The sequence below is a fragment of the Lineus longissimus genome, chromosome 11 (genome assembly GCF_910592395.1).
Source record: "Lineus longissimus chromosome 11, tnLinLong1.2, whole genome shotgun sequence".
NCBI lineage: Eukaryota > Metazoa > Nemertea > Pilidiophora > Heteronemertea > Lineidae > Lineus > Lineus longissimus.
This window is the reverse complement of record NC_088318.1, coordinates 11866679-11888246: the sequence shown is the minus strand read 5'-3', so window position 1 is coordinate 11888246 and position 21568 is coordinate 11866679. Positions and strand designations below refer to the sequence as shown.

The window sequence follows — 21568 nt, the reverse complement described above, 5'->3', positions numbered from 1 at the left end:
AGAGGACAGAAGTACCACACCAGAAATTGTAAATAGAGGGCGCTCGCGCATAGCTAAGCCAGTTATTACAGGGTGGTTCAAAAAGACAGCAAAATGCAAGGGATAAGGAAGGACAATCAGTTGCCTCCGAAGGTGGTTGTTCAAAGAGTCATGCAACTTAACAGTCTGGTTTGTTGTTGCTCTAAACAGCATCAACCTTGGCACTCTGAACCCAGCACCATCCTTGCATTATCTAAGCAGTCAGTAGATAACAAAGACCACCCCCATCGCTGAAGACAAAGTCTCAACCAGAAGTTGATGAAGCAATGCCTCATCCCTCGCAACAGGGTATTGGCATCCCAATAGATGGCACCAATTTTCAAAAGGAGCCAACTGGAGAAAATAGAGTCAATATTAACATCTTATCTCCGTCACAACCATACAATTCCAAACCCAAGTGACAATCAGCGCCGCTCAGATTGACAGAGGTGGCGAAGTTTTGCAGGTTCCTAATTGCCAGAACTTCCTACAAATCATCTAGATCTGAAAAGACCAAGAAGATGCACAACGAAGCTCTTGACTGTGAAGGTAAAGAAAGAGACAATGTCACAACGAGTTGTGAATACAATGAAAAAGACAAATTTTCCAGAAACAAATATTTATTGTTCATGACATGTAAGGAGAAGCACTGCTCTACCACACCAGGGAGGTCCTAACATTGCACCTCCCTGACCACAAATTGCATTGAAGACATACAGCAGATCAACTCATCAACTAAAAACACTCGGAAATCAATTTTACATTTTATCACGAAATTTTAGTCACTTAGTATCAATAATGGGTCATTTTGACCAATGAAGGGTTAACATCCATGGATTCATCAGAATTGTGTGAATCTTCAAGATGAAATGGGTTGGTTCAACATAATTTATACGCCCTCTCCCCCCAACTCACACACCCCAGGTAGGATATGTAGGCTCTTGAGTTAATGAAATGGACCACATAAGTTTAAAGAACACAAGCAACAGTCGGACGACTATGCATGTTACCAAAAATATACAAGCAAGCTCGCCTTACACATTTTTGACGTTACTAATTAAGGTTACTTAAACCAGTAACAAAACAGTACAATCACATGGACTGCATTTATTGTAACTATTAATGCATTTCTTGTCCCAATAGGACAAGCAATAAGCAGAAAGCAAACACGGCATGATAAGCAGCCGCACTTAATGACAAGTGGAACAATTTTGAATACAGTACAAATGAGATTGTAATGTACAAGATGGACGAGTCTACACCTCACTGCCAGATTTTATTGGAAGTGTTGTTCAAGCCTGCAACACACTAACATCTAATTACTGACTCAACTTCACCCTGTCCTTCCCAACCAAATTGACCCCCCTCTCAGATATTTCATCATTAATTACTTGTTTATCACTCAAATTGATGATACATGTATTTGGGTTGGGAGTTTGATACTTGATACTCATACATATCTTGTTTGGCACTCGCACTGGCAACGTGGGCGGGAAGGGTCAAAATATCCTGGAAATTGATATTCACCCAAAATAATCTTGGCATACAGACAACAGCCTTTAAATGAGGGTTTCAGCTGTGAGGGTCGATGACGATATGTTGGCCAAAAATGTGGAGTAATCACATACCACAACTGACAGACTGGAGAAAGTTTTCCAGATATCTCGTAAAAATGGTTTCACACCAACCGCCTGATAGGACAAAACCAAGTTTTACAGATATCTGGTAAAAATTATTTCAGACCAACCACCTGACTGGACTGGTTTACAGATAACTGTTGAAAATCATTTCCAACTTTCAATAAAGGCATGATTTCTGTCACATGATATATCATGACACAAACAAAGTTTCTCCATTTTTGTACCACTACTGATATGACATTCAGTGTATTTGTGCACACAAAATGGCTGAACTTGCCAATATTCTCCCATTAATCAGGACCCCTTTTCATAAACAAATATCAAATAGTCTTTCAAACTGAAAAAAATGGCCAGGGCCATTGTGCTCACCTCATGTGGAGGAAAGATGGATAAAGAGCATGGTATTGTGTCATGTAGTGTTAGGTTTGATGTAGGTCCAAGCAATTACAATTTCCCCAAAATGGCCAATTTACAGTACATTCGACCTCTGTGACCTTGAAAAGTAGGTCAAATCAAAGAAGACCCGGGTGACACATTGAATGGTTGTTAGAATTAGATGTACCTATGATATAAAATTGGTGCCAATCGGGCAAGTCATTACTAGGAATAATGGCATTTTGAAGAATTTAGGATTTGGCCCCCTCCCTAGAGGCCAAACGGCAAATCAGATCGCACCAAACTTCGGTACCTAAGATCACCTGACCAAGGGGTACATGTGTACTTAATTTGTGATCAATAGTCATTGCAGTTAAGAAACGTGCCATAGTTACGGCCTGACGGCGAATTTACGCCATTTGACCTCTGTGACCTTGACAAGAAGGTCAAATTAAAAACCTGTGTGACATATACTGTATGGTGGTAAGATGTACCCATGATATCAAATTGGTGGCAATCGGGCAAGAAGTTAAGGAATAATCACATTTTTAAGGTTTTTGGATTTTGCCCCCTGGTGGTCAAGTGGTGAATCATATTGGACCAAACTTCGATCCCTGAGATCACCTGACTAAGGGGTAAATGTGTACCAAATTTGGTATCAATAGTCATTGCAATTTAGAAACGTGCCATCGTTACATCCTAACGGCCAATTTACACCATTTGACCTCTGTGACCTTGAAAAGGAGGTCAAATCAAAAACCCGGAGGATATATGATGCACCTTTGCTAGAAGTACCTACCATATTTTTTTCAAAATTTCCCGACTACTATTAAGGGAGATATTGCATATTTTCACTTTTAACGTTTGGCCCCCTGGTGGCCAAACCATGAAACGAATCGGACCGAAACTTGGTCTCCAAGGTGTCATTACATAAGGGTACATGTGTACCAAGTTTCAACTCAATAGCTCTAACAGTTACGAAACGTGCCCTGCTAACGGACGACGGACGACGACGACGACGACGACGACGACGACGACGACGACGGACGACGGACGCCACGGTATGGGATAAGCTCACCTCTGCTAAGAGGTGAGCTAATGAATCGGATATCTACAGTGATACAACATGCATACTAGTAAACAAGTGCAAAGGAAACTGCTGCCTTTAAAAAAAATACGCTTTACAAAAACACACAACAATTCACCCTGGGGAATTGACACCACATTCCCTACTTAGAGGTTGGAAATCCAAAAGTCATCACGCTAACCCACAGAAAATGGTAAAATTTGTATCAAAATCCCAATTAGATGCCTTTGAAATACTTCTATTTAGTGCTGCTATTAAAACCGCCATAAATGAAAGTGTTTGGAGAACTGTGTAGTCATTCAAACACGAGTAATAGCGAGAACAAAAAGTGTCTTCTTTTATGGTTTTGTGTGCAGGAGTCACTCAGGATTATTACGAGGATAGTGATAGACACAGACATGAAGTCCGCAACGTTATCACTATGACTGACTTATAACAGTTGCTTCAATCTGCAAACACTTGAATGAATGTAAGCACTCCTGAGCCATTGAACCGAGATTTCGAAACAAAATTTTAGCATTTTCCGTGGGTTAGTGGGACAACCGCGGGGAAAGAAATGAAATTTCCAGAAAATCCTACCTCGAACCGAGGAATACTCTTGAGAATGTGGGGCCAATTCTCTAGCATGGAGTTAGGCTTTTAAGTGATGGGAATGAACAATTAGCCTGTACCCAACTGATCAGTATAGATAAAGTCCCATGCCACCATATTGCAAGGCTAGCAAGTGACCATGGATGGTAGAACATTACTACGCTACATCAGTGCAACTACGCTGACGTGCATGTGAAATTTACATCACCATTGATGCTACCTGTTAGCATTCCGATGTGGCGGTAATGACGTCATCATTACAGAACGGCGAACAGGGATGATCGCCAAAATTTGATCACTGCAGCCCGAGGATTGGAATTTCCCAAACCTAAAATGAATATTTTTTCCCCTTTTGGATATATTTTTTCTCAGAACTGCCCAATCAAATAATCCCCAAAATCTTTTTTTATCAACATTGTCCCACAAAAAGAAGTTATATTCCATTGGTAGAAAACTTCCAGTACAAAGAATGGTTGATCATCAGAAAATGGAGATGATTTGACATAGCAGAGGACTTGCCTTTACTACAGTTGAACTTAAGGCTGTGACACTCAGGACCATTTTGATGAGTAAATTGTCTTTGGGCACCACATTACCTGTATGGAGGGAGGGAATGAAAGTGGAAGTCTCCGAGGTTGGGAGCATCACAGCTCATAATTGAAACTTACTTTCCCAAATAGACGAGGAGGTTTTTAAAGACTGCATTTATAGAAAAACCACTTGGACAGATTATTGGAAAAAAATATCTCCATAAAAAATCTACACCAATATTATTGCCTATTTACAATATTAACAGCATGAACCTACAGGGACACGAGTGAATGAATGTGAAGTCAGAAAAACAGATTTCCCTGAAAAAGGTTTTGGGGAACCTTGATCGGGAAGGTCTATAGTATCATTGGCCATAAGACTGCTTGAAAACTAACTGCAGCTGAAAATATGGACCCATTATACTGGCCATTATGTCGGCCATCCAGCCAGGGAGGCGGAGTCCATCACAAGCTACTCATGTTTCTAACTTAGTGTGGTCTTTTGCTTGCCCAGGCAAAGACACCAGGTAGTCTCCATGCATGAAGTATATCGGTATTTGTACAAACTAAGTTGAAACTTTGCCCCGGCACTGTTTGGGTGATCTTTCTTGAAGGCTTACTACAAGTATGCAGCTCAAAACGGAAGCAAATTTCCGCCAAAAGAATAACGTTTTGAAGCCGGACTAAACACCAGGTACAAGGAGCCACAGTTTAAAGTCTCATTCTAAGGACTGTTTACAAAGCCACCCAATCTGGTTAGATTTTGGATCAGCCTTTGACCAGTCATTCATTCAGTCAGTGTCCACAAGGTTTACGTTTACATTATCATTTTTAAATTAAAGAATGTCGACAATTACAATGAAATAACTCGATAGGAAAATGACACAGGATTGACACCTTAAATGGCGGGTTTGGCAAAAAAGAGTTTCTTAGGGTTTATGCTGAGGATGGCAAAAATGAGTTCCTTAGGTTTGATTCATAAATTTAGAATTTTGCACAAAGTAATTTGCAGATGATGAAATAATGGGATTTATCAATCAATAGGGGTTAAAAATGTCAATATGCAGAATCAATATGTTATCAATCCTTTGTCATTTCTTTCAAGCAAAATGATCATTTTTGATAACCGTGTATACACAGCCTAATAAAAATGCTGAAATAAATTTGATATTAAATTTATCACAAAGGTCTGCAACAAGCAGCGAGAAGTGCATCTGGCTTTGTACGAAATGCACTAAGGCAAACGTGCGGAACAAATGCAAAAAAAACAACTTTCTTCATTTACAAAGAACACAAAATAAAACATTTTGCAATAAAATGTTTAACCGGACTAAAAATGTGGAACTGCACTAAACGTTACAACTATAGTGGAACTGCACTATACGTTGCAATTATAGTAGAACTGCACTATACGTTGCAACTATAGTGGAACTGCACTATACGTTGCAACTATAGTGGAACTGCACTATACGTTGCAACTATAGTGGAACTGCACTTTACGTTGCACCTATAACAGAACTGCAATATATACGTTGCAACTATATGTGAGAGTGTCCTTCTCTCTGGTGGGCCTGTAACCAGTGAAGCAAGAAGAATTGGAATTTGAATGTTTGTTCAAAACTAGAAAGGACGTTTTCAATAAATTTTTCAACTTTCCAGCTGATTATCAACTAAATTTCACATTTCTGGGGCTAAGTGTGAAGTATACAATGCAAGAGAGATTTTTCTTCTTTTCTTTTGGGGGGGTTATGTAAAGGTAAAACATAGACGAAGTACCCGTAAGTGGAGTCGTACAGGAATGGATTCCAGTCCCACCAGAGAAAGGCTTTACAGATCTAAACATTTCCATAGTATAATTTACTAGAAGTTTCTCGAAGCACTACAAATATATGCTTTACAAGTGTTATATAAACATGTATGCAAAAGTACAATACAAAGTTGACATATAAAATATGTGTGCATTCATAAATACTAGATACAACTACTATTGCCAATGAAGTGGATTCCCAAGGACGTGTTCAAAATGAGATATTAAAGACAAAGTTTTCTCATCACGCTGTTCCTACCCAACGATTTACACTATATTGGGTTGAGTTATTTTCAGCTTTTTTCAATACTTGAAAAATATGACCAATTCTTTTAATTAGGTAACGATATGATCTATGACATACAAATAAAGTTCCAGTGCCATGGATTACGTCAAAGTCAGTATGTAAACAAAACACTCATGAGAAGACTGGGCCTTTAAAACATAGGATTTGCCAAGTCCCACCGGTATCGAGAGGATATGGCCAAGAGGGTAACAGCCTCACACCCTGTCTATTCAAAGTAGGAGTAGAGAGAGAGTTATTGCCATATCTACACTTCTAATATGTAGGTGTATAGGTCCTGTATGTATTAAAAAGATCACCCCTCATGATACAGAACCTCTGTACCTAACAGTTCTTGGATATAATAGAAATTGTACACAAACATTCTACAAAGTTTTTGTACATTTTTGTTATCAGCGTTTTTGCGTGCCAGCCTAGCAGTAAATCCCAACCTCCTTTAGGAAAACCTCAAGGACCGATACCAATAGGACTTGACTGAGGAATCTATAATGGTGTTGGAGAAGAAACATTGTTGTCAATAACATTTACGGACGTCGAATTGTTTTTAAGGTGATACAAAAGGTTCAGTCCAGCTGAAGCTCTCGACTCAGGACAACTGCACATATGTTTAGCTGGCCTGAATACTGGTCACCGACAAGGCTGCCTGCAACTTGGCAATTTTACATGATCTCTGCTCAGTGGCACTGTGTAATTTACATTGTGAATTAAACTGTTGTTACATGAATTAATGTGGTTGAGGTGCCATAACTTCTATCGAAAGAGACATCATGATATTATGGATCTGTTCAATACATCACTACGCCATTGTGATCTGGTTTAATGGTAAACGCAGTTGTACAACAGCTGTTCTGACAAAATATCAGTCCTGTGCGGACCAACCAACCTGGTCAGTAACCTCATCCACAGACGGCAGGCAATATTGCATTGGCCACCATGTGCACTTAGTTAACGGACTACTTCAGCTGAACCAACTGTACGCCATTCTTCTAATTAATTACAAGTTGAACACAACACGAAAATAAAAACGCAACAACACCAAAATGTATCCAATCAAGTCATGTCAACTCGAAAAAACAGCAGATTATTAACTCTATAGAATCAGTTCATAGTGATCACATTTCATACACAGAAAGCACCAATTTAAATGCCGAGTAGCTTTTGTTCAAAAAAGAAATATAAGACTTGTCTAATGTCATCTTAACTTATAAAGTTCACCTTAACTTCACCACGTCATCTTGACCCCCGAAGGCTTCGATATTGCATATATATTGGACACAACTTCCAAGTCCCAGATCAAAATTCCAACTTCTGAGGTGTACAACCAATTTTAGTGGAAATGAAATACTAACTGGTCCAGTAATGCTGGTCAAGTGGGGTCAGCAACTGGCCGGTTCTTACAGATAGAGGGCAACTGATAAAACCTTCATGAAATGAAAACTTAGTTAATACTAATCATCAGGGGATATAATCATTTCGAAGTTCTGAATTTGGGAACAGAAGGAGAAATACATAAAATGTGACTATACAAACAGTAGCTGTACGAATATAGTGGTGCATTTGATTCATATCAAAGACGATGTTAAAATAGTCTTACATTCTTCATTTCTTTTCTCGAGAACTCTCCAAGGAAACCACGGTAGCACAAACGATACAAGACAAATGGCAAGACCTAATCACAAAACAACAATTCGACCTATATACATTATGGTTGATGTCAATCAAAAACAGATCTTACATTTCTGTGGTATATACAGGTACAGTAGGTATTTTGAGCTGGAGCTACAAAGCCAGGGTGAAACGAACAGACGACTATCAATTGACATTCTTATCCATGCACTCAAAGTCCATGGTCAAATCATATGTGAGACCGCAGCAGATTTTTCATAGGTTAGGCCTTTGAAAAGTCGGTGGGAATTTCTTTGCTCAAATCTTTACAACAGGTCGACATGATCTCTGTAACCACTGGAACAGACTTTGATGAATAGAATACATCGGTGACTCCAAAGGGTGCAGTCACATTCTGGTCGGCTGCTGTTGGCAAAGAGGAATGATAAATCTTTTGGGGAAAAGACATCAGAAGCCGTCCGAGGCATTCAACCTGGCCTTGTCAAACAGGATTTCTACAAAAATACTAAGAAATACAACAGTGTTATGTAAATACAGGATGAATCCATTTTAAGGCCACGCTGAAGCAAGTACAAAACTGTTCTATTTCTTGTTATTTTACAAAGAACCGCTGTGAATTCTGCACCTTAGTTCCATTAAATATTGACCAGATTTCAAATAACAGGCCAAGGCAGGCCTCAAGTTCTCACACAGGGTATGTAAGTTCACATGTATCTAAAGTCACTACACATGCGGATGAAGTAGAATTCGGTCGTACTCAGCAACAACTTGGCCGCTTTTTAAGTAAAATGAAACTTTAGGCACATCTTTCAGGTAATGGGCACGATTTCTCTCCAAATGAAATCAATCTGGTGCTGTCTTGAGCTTCACCTTGACTAGAGGGGTCAACACCCACTGCCACTGCTGTTCATCTCATCATTCTGAAATGGACTAGCAACCACTGGACACTGCTGCCACTGTTGATCGAGCTCAGAATTACTGGCAAGTAATTGACCTACACGTACTCGTCTAGCCTCCCCCCTTAAGAATTTGACATCGATTCTACATGTACAGCGTGCAGAATTCACACATTAGGAATTGAGGACGGACATAACACTGGTCCACAGATATAAAACGAACGAGGTCAAGCAGTTATCTCCGGTAACGAGGCACCAACCACATGAAACTTGCAAACTTATCTATTCAGTAAGAAATAGACCAATTCTGAGCCAAAACCAACCCGCCAAAAGTACTTGTACAGCAACTCCAAACAAACTTGAAGTCATCAGACTCAATTCTTTTTGGTGAAATAGAATAGTACAGACTTCACTCGGCAAGAACTTACTGGAGTATGTGACACTCGTTTATTATAATTATAAACAAGCGTTTCACAAATCAAATGCCACATCGTACCTCAAAATAATGACCCGAGACAACTGTCTCACCTCAACAGGTCTGCCCGATACCCAAGATTCGGAGGAAACCAAATGGCAGCCGATAATCGGTACTTGTTTGTACCATAATCGCGTTCAAGTCTATTTTAAGATACTTTTTTTAAGTTCTGGAGGCAGCTGCAGAATTGCATGAGCACAGAACATTAACATGAAACTATCGTGATTCCATATTGCAAATATCAAGGAACACTGTTACATATGAGATAAATTTGTGTTACGCGATACACAATCGGTAGGCCTACTCAAATAATCGAGTATGATAATCAGATGGTATACAATGCTGTAATCAATAAACCATGAACATGTATACCTGGTTCATCAAGTATGAATGCAATGCCAAACATATGTGTACTCGTGATATACATGTAGAATATCGGCCAGACCTGCTTTAAAGGGAATCGAACCAAAATATGTACAAATAGTTAAACTATTCCTTATGTTCATTGGAGCATCTTCTCTGTATTACTTGTAAGGTCTCTGGATGCAGCAGCCACTTTGCTACTGCATCGTGACAATCGCTAGCTCAAGTCATTTTTCAGAACATCATTGACTGAAACGAAACAAAGCAAATACATGCTCAAATGGATTTCTACACTATTAATCGAAGTGTTTAGCACAATAACCCTCACATACAAGACAGGAACAGCTGTACAACTTAATAAACACTCCCCAGCTATTCAGGACCTAAACCGCACCTCGGTGTTAGCTTCCAAATCTGTATTTCTCTTTATCTAAAATACTGAGTCGAGAGCGCACCAGCTCCTGTTCAGCTTATTGACGACTCTTTAATTCACTTACCATCATCTAATGATATCGAAGGCAGGGAATTCGTGTCCTGCGTCATGAAATCATCATTCTGTTGCAATGAATCTTCTTTCTGGCATTCTGAAACCAGCTGGTCTATTGCTTGTGACGCATGTTCAAAAGACTGCGTTGTGGCCCCCTGTTGTACAGTGTCAGTGCTCTGCTGAGCCATTGGTGATTTCACTTGTTGCAACACAGGTGACGGGACCTGCTGTTGCATCACTGGAGAATCATGTTGTTGCAACATTGGTGAAGCTTGTTGTTGCATCATTGGTGACCCTTGCTGTTGCATCGTCGAAGATTGCACCGTTGTTGGTGGCGTCTGGAGCACCATTGTTGGTGTCGTCTGTTGCACCATTGTCGGTGTCGTCTGCTGCATTATTGTAGGTGTCGTCTGCTGCACCATTGTTGGTGTCTGCTGCACCATTGTTGGTGTCGTCTGCTGAACCATAACAGGTGTCGTCTGCTGCACCATGATTGGTGAAGACGATGACAACACTGTGAATGTCAGGGTGTTCATTGCTGACGAAGACTGCAACTGAGAGATACCAGAGACTCCTGCAGTCGGCTGACTCATGCTCAAGTTCGGTTGACGAAGCAACACCTGTTGCAAATATTGAGATACATCTCCTGATGACTGGGAGCTCATTGTTGGAGTTGGCTGGCCCAATACAGACACCTGCACAAACTGCGGTTGTGTCTGCACCTTGTCTGATGTCTGGGTCTGACTTGTCTGTTGAAGAAACAGTGACATGTCAGGTGATGTCTGAAAAGTCCCTGCTGACGCCTGCAGAAGCTGTGACACATCCACTGTCGACTGCTGACTGCTCAAGGAAGTCTGTCGCAGAAACTGTGAGACATCTGTAGATGTTTGAAGGGCCATTGAGGTTGGCTGGCTGAATGTTGACTGTTGGAGAAACTGCGAGACATCTGTAGATGTTTCAGGGGCCACTGAAGTCGGCTGGCTAAATGATGACTGTTGCAGAAACTGTGAGACATCAGTAGATGTTTGAGGGGCCACTGAGGTCGGCTGGCTAAATGTTGACTGTTGCAGAAACTGTGAGACATCTGGAGATGTTTGAGGGGCCTCTGAAGTTGCCTGGCTAAATGTCGACTGTTGCAGAAACTGTGAGACATCTGTAGATGTTTGAGGGGCCTCTGAAGTTGCCTGGCTAAATGTCGACTGTTGCAGAAACTGTGAGACATCTGTAGATGTTTGTGGGGCCACTGAGGTTGGCAGTGAATTTATCATATGCTGGCTCTGAGAGGACTCCTGCAAAAACTGTGATGTGTCAGCCGGTGGCTGAGGACTGGCACTCCGCTCGAGAAACTGCTGTTCTTCTGTTGGGGCCAGCGAGTCCAGTTGACCTAATGGCGAGTCTTGGAGAAACTGCGAGATTTCAGTTGGAGTCTGCGGGACAATTGATAACGTCTGCTGAGATGGCTGTAAAAGTTGTGACAGTTGTGTTTCCGCTGACATCAGAGTGTCCTGCTGGTGAAACTGTGATACATCTGGTGGTGTCTGCAGATCCAACGGCGATTGCTGCCCATGTGTTGGTGACTGCTGCTCCAGTGTTGGTGACTGAACAGCGTCCAGATCTTTGACTAACAGAGATGCCAACATGGGCGCATTTGCGCTGATACTACTCTTCGGTGATGAAACTTCTGGGGCTGAACTGATATCCATGGAGGATATGGTGCGTAATTCTGGAAAGGAATAACATCTCATATAAGCCATATATAAAATAAATTAATGACAGCAGAAGTCAAACAAAATGTAGTAGATTAATGAATGAGTAGAATAAATAAAGATAAAAGATTTTTTGCAAAGAGCATTCCATGGACATAGCTCCATTTTGGCATTTTTGGCGTTTGTTCCAAATCAAGCCTAGTGTGGAAGAAGAGGCAGCACCTCATATTATTGCTACTATTCTTACCAGCTCTCATCTCTGCTGAACTGGTGCTCGTACTTATGATTGGTGCGTCAATGGCTGAGGAATCCTCTTTCGCCGAAGAGGTTGGGAGACCAATGCCGGCAGGAATCCTGAAGATTCCATCCTGTTGACCCTGGATCAACTTATTCAGTTCTAACGCAACTGCAATAGGAAAAAGAAGACAACTGTAAAGCAAACAGTGGTGGTGAGGTTTAAAAGTATTCAAAATATAGTTCATTTTTGTAGATAATCAAGAAATTTTTCGACCTCCGACATTATTTAACAACAAGTTCTTTTTATTAGCATTTGATACTAAAGCAAGCCTTCTAGGCCAGTACATACTTTAAGCTATACATCACAGGCCTTTTACAGATTAGGATAGCCCAATGCTCAATTGTTGTACATGAAGGCAAGCATGATATTGAATCATATGGTAGAGAAAATTCAAAAGTCTTTTAAGTAAATCTCAATGTCAGGATTCAAGCAAAGAAGACATATTATTCTGAAAAGAAACATTCATTCACCATAGCATGATAACAAATATTGGAAAACATTTATTAATCTGAAAAGTTGAGAACAAGCATAGATACATTTGAATTATTACACATCAGTGGTCACACGCTTCAATTGAAATGCACGTTGAGAAGAGCAAAATATGATTTTGATACAGACTATTTAAGCAAATGGTTATTTAAGTTAATAAAAAAGATCCTGTATGCAGCATTTTATCAATTTTCAAGATGATTACAGTAAGCACACCTTGGGACTGACAAATGCTGTCCCTAATATAGAGGTGTCCTGATTATAGAGTTAATTGATTAGAAACTACCTCTTTAGGACCGAAATCATCGTCCTAATGGGAGAGGGCATCCGGTGGAGAGAGGTGTTCACTCAGGGATGTTCCACAGTGTGTCAGTGTTCAAGCCATATTTTCCTTTTTATTTGTAAAACTGGAGAATGTGATGGCCCCTTGGTCATGGGTTTATCACCTTCAGCGAAAAAACTGAATTATTTGGCAAAGAACTGGACATGAAAGTCTTCTTGTATATTATTATATATATTTGTGGTGCACTCTCAAACCCATATCTATTCCAAATAGTGCAAGAGAGCAAGATGAAATCAATTCAAGAAAGTTGTATGCAAAGACTGCTTAATGGAATCAAGCTGTTCAAGGAATGCTCCTCACCGCGTGTGTTTTTTTTATCGAGTCGAGAGCTAACTTAGTTCACTATTGGCTCTTCAGGCAATATTTGGCGATTTGTACTGAAGGAGGAAACCTTTGCTGTCAAAGAGCCGCCTTCTATCACCTAAGTATACTGCTACCCATTGGGAGTCGAACATCGGGATCTCAGATGAGACAGGAACGATGTTTCCAATAACCACTCTTGCATACCAAGTTCTTTCACTTTAAGCTTGTTGTGCTTGGGACGGATCTGGGATGGAGTTGAAAGACAGCAATCTCTGCATATCACCTTTTTGAATGGTTCAAAATTGGGGAAAAATGGAAAGGGAAGATGTTATACAGATGCCATCGCATGGCAAGCCAGGCAGCAACATCAATACTGTAGACATGCTTAAAATAACAAGAAAGATTAATTTGAAAGTTTTATAAATGAGCCTCTACCTGGTGAAACAAAGCTTAAACTTTTACTGGCGGGCTGTTCAGTTTCGGTCTCCATCGGGATGTGAATAATTTCGCGCTTGATCTCCATTTTGGCTTCCACGGGTGTGTGCGATCCACTCGGGCAGGGCGTATGTGTACCACTGGTACTAGGCACTACATCGGCAAAGGAAAAGAAGGTTAGTCGTGTGGAAGACATATCGAACTTGATCAGTACTGAAATATGGGCAAGGTTTACAGGCAGGGGCAGGGAGACTTTTACAGACCTCAATTCACCAAACCACAAAATGTAAATAATTGCTAATGATTCATGAGGTCATGAGTACCGTGTCCATCGTTAAAATGTAATCAATTAAATATTACCAGTTTATGATGCGAATGGGTTTATAATGAGAGCTATGCCCACCAAGCACAATGGACCACATTCACTACGCAGGGGGACCAACAGACTTTTAGAGTAATCTCAAATTTAAAGACTAGGTGTGTCTGTCTTTGATTGAAATGCAAACTTATCAAAATTATACCCAAGCTTAAGAACAGATGAGAAAGGCAACTTCCATAGAGCCGTTGCAGTAATTTTTCATTAATGCCACCGACTCAAGCTGAAGATTAACAGTCAAGATGATCGACTGAAAAATATATTCAACAGAATTCGATGCCATTTCAATTTAAGGGTTTTCAGAGGATCATCACAACATAATCATGGAAATTATAGTGATTTTAGAGACAGACCAATGAATCCTGGTAAGATTTAAGCAGAGACAAAATCAAAGATCTGGCAGTTGTTGGAACTTTTGACAGAATGATAGCCAAGTTCCGACCAAAGAAAAACATCTGCCCAATACAGTGTTGTTGGGGAAAATTCTCCATCTGATTACAATTCGGTTTTTTTCACTCATAAACTTGTGTCCATGTATTCCAAACTGGATAAACGGTTCAAGCCAGAATCCAGGGAGTAACCATGAGTTGGGAATAGATTATTGATAACCGCCAACCACCATGAAGAGGAAGGGCAAGTTAAAAAGCACATGAAACGAAGAAATATGGAAAGTTTCCAAAGCAACATGTCTTTAAGTTAGAAGCCAGCAAGAAGTAATTTTCCACATTTTTTCATACTTTTCACCCAATTTTGACGCCCAAAGGCACGAAGCTTTTTGCTGACTCCTAGCAGACATCAGCCCGACAGCATGTGAGTATGCCCCCGAAACTGTTACACATGCAAAACAACAGGGAGGTCAAGTATGATCGAGACGTAAAGACAGAAGTGTTGGACTGGAGGAACCAGCCTTGAAAACTTTCCATTTTCACAGTTATTGAGGTCTGTAACTATGACACTCCAGCTGATCTATTTGAGCTTAGGAATTAGTCCATTCTGCTGAGCTTATCTGGCTGCAATATAAGTTATTTCTCTGAAGCTGACATTCAGTAACAGCGAGGGCTTCATAGGCTTTCTTTACGAAGTTGAAACAAGCATTTCAAGTTGACCACACACTCATTATTGCAGCTTTGAAGCTGAACCGGTGAACTTCCTAACTATGCAGTTGACATTTATGCGTCAACTGAGCCACCATCGAAGTTGACCAAAATTAAGTTACTTTCAGAAATCAGTTTCATGCTCAATGAGATCAGCCAGAAGAGGGGACAAGGGGCAGCAGCATCTCCACCTAGTGACCATATGTGGTATTACGGGCCCTGAAAATGAATCCTCAGCGAACGGTGTCTTCTTTCTTCGTCCACAGCAGCTGCAAATCCGAACAACAATACACAGCATGGCAATGCGAGGTCAATGACGGGAAAACAACAATGGCAAATTCAGGCCTTAAATTGATATCCAACTGGCGAATGGGTTCAGACCCCAGCCATCAGAACACATAGGTTAAAATCCCAGTTTCCAAAATAATGTGGGTTAAATCCCCAACCTCATTATCTTAATGTTTAAACTGTAATTTTACGTTTAAAAATTACCAAGTTCCTCAACCATGTGGGTTAAACTCCCACCTTCCAATTCAAAATTGAATCTGACGAAATACACCAATGATGATATTTTTTCTTGCACTTGTTCAATGGAAATTTCTTCAGTCGCTTTTTTTCACTACTCAAAACAAGAGCCGAGACAAATTCATTTGATACCGGTATATGCATTTTTTTTGTTTTAAGACATGGGTTTGAGTCCCAGCAATAACACTTAACGATAGTTTACAGTGACTTACGTTCAAATAATCAGACAATCAAATTGAGAGCTCGATTTGTGACAAAATTGCAACGACCGGTAAATTATTATACTCGACTAGCGACTGTGAATTTGAATATTTCATTGTGGAACACCAAAACTACCTTGCCACAAGGGCACTTTAAAATTCACGAGCTCTCTTAATTACTACCACAGAACTTTGCAGAATGCCTGATTTGTGAGGGACTCTTGCACTCACCGTCCGGCGAAGAAAAGGAGGCCAAAATCTGGGAAGAACTTCCCAATGGTAGAATTTAGTGGCTCTGCAAACGAATCAGACTAACTTATCTCCGCGGGAAAATGACTGCTGTCAAACTTTTACATACTGGTATCGGTAAATATTTCTGGTTTGGTTTTCGGGTTAAAAATTTTGGAGATCACGCCTATCTGATTCAAATACAGAGTGACTTCTCGGGTAAATCACCCGTTTTCTAAAGCTTTCTCGTTTTGAAGAGTCGAATCTCTCATATTCAAAGTCAGGCATAAGCTCTGTGGTCTTAGTAAAGAAGTGTAAAATTTGTCACCGCAAAAAGGAAATGATTTAAACCTGATGAGGTAACGTTTGTTGTCCAGACTGGGTTTGGCCGACTTTGAGTGGCCCACGCCTCAAGCGAGTGAGACAAGGTGATATCATCCTGTAGTTGAGTAAACGTGTTCAGCCGTATTGCCGTGCATCTAAAGGGGAAGAAGAATAACATTAACAAGTCCCGCCCATATTCCCACAGCAACATATGAAACACGAATCAAGGGGCAATTTGAAAATGACAGAATTTGATTCAACTTCTCAGCTTCGTTCATCTTTCTAGTCTGTTTGTCGGGTTTGTCACAATCAAACAAAAAAGTTTCCAAGATTGTGCCAATTTTTTTTAAAGCTTACAACCCATGCTGTCCAATGACTTGCTCCCAATCATGGCTATTATTTAGAATAGTTCTTTAACAACAAGCAGTCATCTTTCACAAATTCTGATATCGAAACAGCATTGCAAAATTTTGGTGAAAGTTGATCCCAAATGAGGCGGAGGCATTTGAGAACTCTCATAGTTTAAGACAAATAGTCAGAACCAAAAGCAGCCAACAATTATACTTTAGGGTATTGGTATCTCAGTCGGAGTAAACAGCGCTGACTTTCACTAGGGTAAGCGGATACCACAGTGACAGTCAGTACCACGTGAACCAGCGGCCGTCGTTTAACTGGAAAGCCTTTCACCCCTTATAATATCTTATAGTGGAGATTGATACATCTTGCAATATCAGAGACGATAAGTCACTGAAAGTGGATTTCCCAACAACACCCAACAGCTTGCTGTAAAAAAAAATGTCCCCTAATTACTGGTAGGCTGAATACTGAAAAAACACATGTCTCTAAAAGGCAAAAAAGCTACAAGGTGTCAAGGTGTACCCTCCCAAATGCCAAGTTTAATAGACCAAAAAAACTTAAAAGTTTAAAGCATACAAATAGGGCGTGCTCCTCCCATCCCCAACCAAAATAAGTTTCTTCAAAGATATTTGTACCTCCTCTCAGTGAAAATGAAACACAGAGGTACAGATTTTCAGTATTAATCAGGGACGACCAACAGGACTATTTTTGATAATAACAAAGGTAGTAACTTGCTCATACTGCACAGTAAATAAAGCTGTTTTACACAAGGAATTAATAGTACACGGGTGAAATATGACTCCCGCATAATATAAGAACACGATTAAACACTTAATTTTCTCGTTAGCTTTTCAAGTCCATCAAGAAAAGACAAACAGACAAAGATGAAAAAAGCTTTAGCTTCAGCAAAAGCCATTCAGCTAGAAAAATGATCCTCTTGGTTAGACATGCTAACCAAATTGGCAGGACAATAATCGACTGGAGCGGAAATCTCTCCACTTATAGCTGGGGCTAGGTTGTAAATGCCTGCCATCTTGGTAGAGGAAAGAATAAGTTTTGAAAGATCAGAAGAAGTCTGCTTGAAAGTGTAAATAGGTACTTGGACAAATTTCTGTTTCAAATTATACGACAAGCAGATTTCCTCCAGATCTGTAGCCTGATAGAGCCTGTCAAATGAGAAGGGGAATGAAGGAATCATGGGGCCTTGTCAAAAACAACAGGTGGTCTTTACAAAGCCCCATCAAAGGAGGAGTTAGAGAGAAGAGAAAGGGTTAGGGTGAAGCAGCGGCAGTTCGACATGCTGCTTTGAAATGGGAGACAGAAAAGAAATGAGAGAAGAAAATGAATGGACTGCTGACAATAGAAACAGAGGTGGGCGGACCCCATGCTAAACCACACCAAATGTACATTTAACACAGGGGAAGAAATTCGGATTAATACTAAAAATTGGGACCATTCTTGTGGCTGCGGAATGATTTGAGGTGAAAGAAGTGTTTGCCAAAGAAGGCACAGGTTGCCTCAGGTAAAAGCCAGGGCAGACCTGGTCCACCAACTCTTTCGCAAAGTTTTGGCTCTAGACACGACATAAATTGTCTTCTCCAGATTGGTTTTAACGTTCATCAAGTGGTGAAAATGCACAGAATCTCCCTTTGGCCAATTCAGTGCAAGCAGCGTTTCAAACCCAGTCTTTTTTTTCATCCTTTCTTTTACATTTAAAGTCCCTGGTCTTGACGTTTTGACAATTTTAGCATGGTCTACAGTTGTGTAGAGCATCAGTAGTGCCAAGCATAGTTGTCGGATCAATCAAAATGGCACTTCTCAAATTTATTAGTCAAGCTAAAAGGTGAAACTGGCTTGTGACAAAATAAACCAGCAAAGCTCATTTTAAAGTTTGATTGGAGTTTTGATGCTAATATATCACATATTTATTTCTTCTTCAAGGTGGTCTGGCCAAAGAATGGTCCCAATAACAAAGTCTGAAAGACAAGTGAAGTAAATGACATCACAACTACAAAAGAAATCACAATGCATGTCTCCCTAAATGAAATATGATCATTGTATACAAGTAAAGTTTTAGAATCCAGGGAAGCGTTTTAAGATTTTTTGTGAAAACACTCCACAGAAGTCAAAATAATGTTAAACTGAAAGAACGGCTAGATCCCACTGTCGTCATTTCAAAATATTCTCTACCAATCTCATGGCTTTTGTCAAAATCATGAATGAAGAAGGCATGAAAAAACTAAATGCACGATCTGCTTCAAATCTCTCAACCCACAAAAGTCAAGTTTCAGAGGGAGGGTATCTCTGAAGGCATTGGGGACAATCAGATCGCCCCCTCACCTCCTTCCACGCAGTAGGAAATATTAATCTGTGCTCTTTCAAAGTTCTGGAACAGATATCTTATAAAACACCTGGATGTAAATACATTCCTTCGGGGAAAGTTGCACTGCTTTTACAAATGTGCCCTAAATACACATTTTCTGCACACTGCATAGCAGAACAAACTATTTGAAAGTCAACTCTTTGTATCCAATCAAGATATCAGGGGTATCATTTGATAAGAAGCTGAATTTAAGACAGATAAACCGTGTAATAACTACTTCAATTGATTCAGAATTCTTTCCAAGATTTCAACCTGAAACCTTAGGAGAACACGCTTCAGTTAAATTTTTTAACGACACAACCACCCCAACCCCAGCTCTTATTTCCACGGAGGAAATAATCTAGATGCATACCAACGCCGACACCGTCTAGACCGTGACAGCTAAATACATATTTACATGGTTTACTCAAGTATCATGTATCATCACCGAAAAGGAATTCTTTCACCTTTTTGTGGCAACCAAATTTTGTCTCCCCTTACAAAATCCACGTTTCAGAATTTATGGTTTATTTTTAGGTGCCCCTGAATCCAGCTGTAGTACCCTCCCCAAAGCATCTTGGTGATGCCCCCCTGATCCCTGCGGAAGCTGTACATGGTCTGCAAGAGAACTTTTGTGATTACTCGAAAACCCAGAAATATCCGAGGCCATTTTATAACACGATCTTTTGCGTACTTTTAATTCAGTGTTTTGACAACCGCACGAAAGGAATTCAAATTCAATTTTCTTTTCGCTGCCATTTTTTTCGTGATTATTTGTAAAGGTAAAAACGCAAAAAAAAGACACATGAATATTTCCGGGTTAACAGCAGATGCATGGTGAAATCACAGTCAATACACATAGAAAATGGTATCATCAGTAAGAACGGTCTCCCTTTCTTAGACCAAGAATTGGAGATTTTAGAGTTTAGGGACTGAATACAGTATGCGCTTTCTCGAAGTGTTCGATAGAAATTTTTAATGTACATGTGCGCATTATTGATAATTAAGTCATTTATTTAAAATACTGATCAACTGAAAGGACATTTTGAGTTTTTAGTGGAATAGATAGCAGAAGGTTATGAAAGATGCTAACATGAAACCATTGTCTAATCCAAGGAAAAATGCACAAGATAACTGAATTAGGACACGAAGGATCCTTATTTTGCACCAATACATGTACCCCTCGACCTGCGGTCTCATGGGTTTCCTTGACAAAGACCAATCACTCATGTGTCCTGCCCACTCAGGTGGTTTTACTAATGTAGACAAAAAATTCATGAAACTTTAATGAAAATTTGGTTACAATTTTAAACATTCCCTAAAGATAGAAAATGTAAATGAGAAAATTCTCTTTTGAAGGAATCTCAATTCAAACAACTGTTTTTCCAATGCGCTACTCCAAAAATATATCATACAGCATGAGGAGTGCAAAGCTGTTATAATTTCTATTTGGATCTAGGTGTTTGATCGGACAAAATAAGCATAGCTGTGCAGCTAACGGTTGAAGTTTTTCCATGTCTGTTCAGCGAGCTCAGAATAGACAGCTTCGGGATGTTCGAGAAGTAAAGCAATTTTAATTGCTGCTTCCTGCATTTCAAATTGCATGCAACGATAATCTCTTGTGTGTGGTGATTATCACAGGTCCCTGTTACTACAAGAGTCTGTGATCAAAGCGACCAGCAATCAATATCAAACTCAGCGTTTACCAGTTTCACCTGCAGACAAGAGATATTTTAGCAGCAATTTTAATCGCAGGTCGCAGCGAGGTTTTAACTGCTTGATTGCGTGGCACCTAACTGAGAAGTGAGTGCTCTATCTATTCCAATGAAGTAGTATATTTTCTTCTCCACCTCATAACGGCACGGCACATTAATCCCCAAACGAAAAAGTGCAACCAATTTTCTTTTTGTCATGACTCCTCTTTATTTCTTATTTGATAAGAAACCAGGCCACTGTATTTTTTGCCTCTGCCACAGTACGTTTTCAGCGACGTTAAGAAATATGTATCTTCGTATTCTTGTGTAAGATGTTTCCCCCAGTGATTTTTTCAAACGACTCATGTAATGAAGTGAATGAGACCACATGCCCGAACCCAACGCCTCCCTTTATAGCCCCTGTAAACTAGACACAACGGGCCGATAAACGTCATGACTCATACAGGGTGGGCAAAGAAGTCACTACCAGGTGAACCAACCAGAGGCAGAGCAGAGCGAACTTGCAACCTAGAGTTTTAGTGGACAGAAAAAGATATCATTAAAGTGTATACAAGTATATACACAGGACCAACCCTGCCAACCTGGTCTTATGACATTCAGAACTGGTCAAATTT

The 21568-nt window shown here is 40.1% G+C and overlaps 1 protein-coding gene across 2 annotated transcripts in view; it reads right to left on the bottom strand.

The window, feature by feature from the left end:
* Positions 1-620: 620 nt before the first annotated feature.
* LOC135495419 (nuclear factor of activated T-cells 5-like) overlaps positions 621-21568 on the bottom strand; it is a 34112-nt gene continuing 13164 nt past the window's right edge. For both annotated transcript variants that reach the window (XM_064784030.1, XM_064784031.1), the window contains exons 9-12: positions 13774-13926; positions 12153-12311; positions 10210-11922; positions 621-9961 (exon numbers count right to left, since the gene is read on the bottom strand). In XM_064784030.1, the coding sequence (XP_064640100.1) occupies positions 9930-9961; positions 10210-11922; positions 12153-12311; positions 13774-13926 (2057 nt within the window). In that variant the 3' untranslated portion in view covers positions 621-9929. The remainder of the gene's footprint in view (positions 9962-10209; positions 11923-12152; positions 12312-13773; positions 13927-21568) is intronic.